At 33.1% G+C, this 3873-nt stretch overlaps 1 protein-coding gene across 1 annotated transcript in view; it reads left to right on the top strand.

Moving 5' to 3' along the window:
* Nucleotides 1-2651, top strand: part of CDH9 (cadherin 9) — a 99737-nt gene extending 97086 nt beyond the window's left edge. The window contains exon 12 of the mRNA XM_027657496.1: nt 1664-2651. Within this exon, the coding sequence (XP_027513297.1) occupies nt 1664-2151 (488 nt within the window). The 3' untranslated portion in view covers nt 2152-2651. The remainder of the gene's footprint in view (nt 1-1663) is intronic.
* Nucleotides 2652-3873: the final 1222 nt, after the last annotated feature.

Here is a 3873-nt window from a genome sequence, read left to right as displayed (position 1 = left end):
AGTCAACAGGCTCTGCATCTTCAAAATCATCCATCATGCCCCAACATAGAACATGAAAAGATGGAACATGAAAGGCATGCCCTTACTCACTCACAGTGAAAATATTACTCTGATCAGCTGTAATCCTTTTAGTACAGAAAGAACAAACTAAAATAGAAAATCTAAATGTGCCTTAGGATCACATCAACAGCACATGAGACAGAACAGGATCAGGGACCATTGTCATGCAGAGCAAATATGACCATATCCTGTCTCTAGCCCCAGGGTTAGAGGCCCTGTTCTACTTAGCATTACAGACATATCTGAAATGAAAGAAGTATATGGCTGTAGAGTAACTAAACAGAACTGTTAGTCTACAGCTAGTGTGACACTCAGCACCTTAATTAATTTTTTAATGAAGTGCAGTGTTTTAGAATAGTAGACTGATGTCAACATGCCCAACATAGGAGAAACCTATTAAGTACTAGACTGTGAAAGACACTTCTTCATAGTAACCTTTTAGTGATCTGCCCTTGGAGTTCTTAAACTTACTTAAGTGTGCTATTTCTTGTCTAGCATTATGAAAGCTTGAAAAAAAAGTGGCTCTTGTATAGATAGAAAGAAAAAAAAGCTAACAAAATAAAACAGAACAGAACAGCCTTTATATTCACATTATACTATGGCATGTGGAAGATTTCTGTTCCCTTCTCCCTACCTGCAACATGTCCAATCTTACCTTTTATTCATCAGTACTCAAATCACTCAGAGTGAGTGATTTAGCTCCTAAGAATCAACAAAAGCATTCAACACTGTTGCAATGTATGGTTTAGCAACCACTGTTGTACCTCATTGACAGATAGTCTTTCTGGCCTCTCCTATTTACTCCAGCTACTACAACTAGGATCAGATTTTAAAATGCATTTAAGCATTGAATTACTCCTAAAATCAATAGCATTACAATGTATTTAAAAATCTTAACTTCATTTTTTTTCACCTGCTTTTGCAGAAGTTCATTTTTGTGTCAATCCTCACCTCTTCAGAAGAAAGAGTCATTCAACTAGCACTTAAACTAGGAGGATCAGGTTTTTCAAAAGAAACAGTAGCAAAGACTGGATTTCAATTCTTGCAGTCATTGAAGCCAAAAACGGTTTTGTCAATAATATTGATAACTGAAGGTCTTCAGGTTCTTATTTTCAGAAGGACCTGTAGATCTCATATTTAAAAGTGAATTAGACACTTAGGAATACCTAAATCACAAGTTTTCAAGTGTGTGAATTACTTTTGCCAGGAGATTCAACTATACTTGAGGAAATCACCCTTAGTGACTACCAGAACTGTGGTACATCACAAAACTAAAAATACAGTCAAACTTTAGTCGGATCATATATTGTAAGGCATTGTCTGCTTTTTAACTTCAGCTTAATTGTATATCTATTTAAAGTATATAGTATTTTGGTTGTTGCTCCCATAGGTTTTAAAAAAGCATATTTTTTTCATTGTTATAAAATCGTTAATACTTTTTCTTATTACCTTCAACTTGGAGACAGCTTTTATCAATATTTTCCTACTAAAAATTCCATTCCAGCCTAAAAACTTTTCTGGTTCAACAGATGATATAAAATATTTGCTCATTTATTTTGTTGCTAACTACATATTTCTTCATTTATCTTTTGTTTCCTTTTAGTATTAGTTGTCTTGTTTACAGCTCTCAAGAGACAGAGGAAGAAAGAACCCTTGATCATCTCCAAGGATGATGTTCGGGACAACATTGTGACCTACAACGATGAAGGAGGTGGAGAAGAAGATACCCAGGCTTTTGACATTGGTACACTGAGAAATCCAGAAGCGAGGGAGGAAAGTAAGATGAGAAGAGACGTCATCCCAGAAACAATATTTCAGATAAGGCGGACTGCACCTCTTTGGGAAAACATCGATGTCCAAGATTTTATTCATAGAAGGTTAAAGGAAAATGATTTAGACCCAGCTGCCCCTCCTTATGATTCACTAGCAACATATGCCTATGAAGGAAATGATTCCATAGCAAATTCACTCAGTTCCCTGGAGTCACTTACCACTGAAGGCAATCAAGACTATGAGTACCTCAGTGACTGGGGACCTCGGTTTAAAAAACTGGCAGATATGTATGGTGGAGAGGATAGTGATCGAGACTGAGAAAATAATCTGTGACCTGGTCAGTGTTAGTGGAATTCATGTCTATGTTACTAGATAAAATGGCCTACTCTCTCTTACTTGGGAATAAAAAAATTACAAAAAATAAGTGTTGTCTTAGTAAGGGTTTGCTTAATCAATAAGTCAACGTGAAAGAATATGAATGATTTAGATTTTTAAAAATCTATAATTCACCCTCTCTGCCTAGAAGCCTCAGATGAAAGAGTTTTATTTAGAATGAAAAAAAAAAAGGCTTTTTGTGCCTTTAATAATGACATGGAAACTCCATTTTTTTAAATTGCTTTGCATTACTTTTCCTACTATCTTGGACAGTGTGCACCTGCATTGTAACATAATCTCAAAAATATACTTCAAATCGATTAATATTACTGCCATATTTCTTGAGTTAAAGAATTTCTGTGTGTTGATTCATCCCAATATTTTTATATATGTATATTTATATTTTTGTATTTTTATTAAATAAATTAGTATTTATAAAAACACTACTTACTCACGTACTTTGTTAATCGTGAAGAACTGTCCAACCTGTCTAAGCAAAGGAAACTGCATATTGTGCAATACTTCATTTTTTAATGCATCTTCTTATATTGGATTAGTGGTTAAAATGTACTGTGCAAGAATGATATAGACAGAGTGCTCTGTAATAGGAATGCAGTGTAGAAAAAGAAAAACTATTTTAGGAAAGTAATTATAAATAAACGCACTCTGATTTCCAATGTGTATTACTATATGACACAATAATAGAGTTTCGTGGTGAAACTCACTCCCACTTCTTATATGAACAGGTGACCAGTTAGCAGACTTAACAAGTATATGTCTGAGGATTTAAAGAAGTATAAAAGTTTAGTCTGGTATATATGAAAACAATTTTATATTATATCTTTTTAAAAATGAATAATTAAGCAAACATCAACAATGAAAGGAAGGCTTTTGTATTCTAATCTCATTGGAATAATAAGAGAAAATTGGAGGGTTTTGAGAAAATTAGACAAATCTAATGTTACTAATAGTTTCTTTTAAATAAAAGTGAACCAAGCAATAAAACCAAAGTCCAACTAATATTTTATTAAAGATGTTAATCTTCTATCCCTTCAAAGAAGTCCATATATTTGCATATTTCCTAAAACCTTAATAGTAGTCGTCAAGTATATATTTGTTTTTAAAATATATTTGCTGGATCAGCTTTTATGTAATGCACATTCTTTTTCACAATAAGAGGATAAGAGGAATTTAAATGCATCACGTTATCTAACTGGGGGTTGAAGGGTTTGTCCACATTTGTTTAATAAAAAAGAAAAATAAAGACCCTCAAATGTATGGAAAAAATGAAATATGTCAACAATGTATGATGTACACTATCCATAGAATTTCCACTTTTAGTATCAACTTCAGGGAAAACCAATTTCATACAGATGTTCAGAATAATAATGTTTTAAGGTTTTCTCTATGTTATCTAGCTATTTTTCAGGTCCTTTCAGAAAGAAACTTAAGAAACACATTGACAATATAATATGGACTACTAAGGCACTCATCTCTTATCAAAAAGATTATAAAGAGGCTCCAGTAAAGGCTTTTCAGCCAGACGTAGGAGCACACTCCTGCCTAATATTTTCCTCTCTACTATTTTGACCCTTAGATTATTTATCAAAAATATTTTTTTATTATTATTTATTTTATCCTTCTACTAGACTCTTCTGTCAGCCC

The sequence above is a fragment of the Corapipo altera genome, unplaced genomic scaffold (assembly GCF_003945725.1).
Source record: "Corapipo altera isolate COAL_440 unplaced genomic scaffold, ASM394572v1 66, whole genome shotgun sequence".
In the NCBI taxonomy this organism is placed as follows: Eukaryota; Metazoa; Chordata; class Aves; order Passeriformes; family Pipridae; genus Corapipo; species Corapipo altera.
Note: the sequence above shows the minus strand (reverse complement) of the source record. Positions and strands in the feature narration are given on the sequence as shown.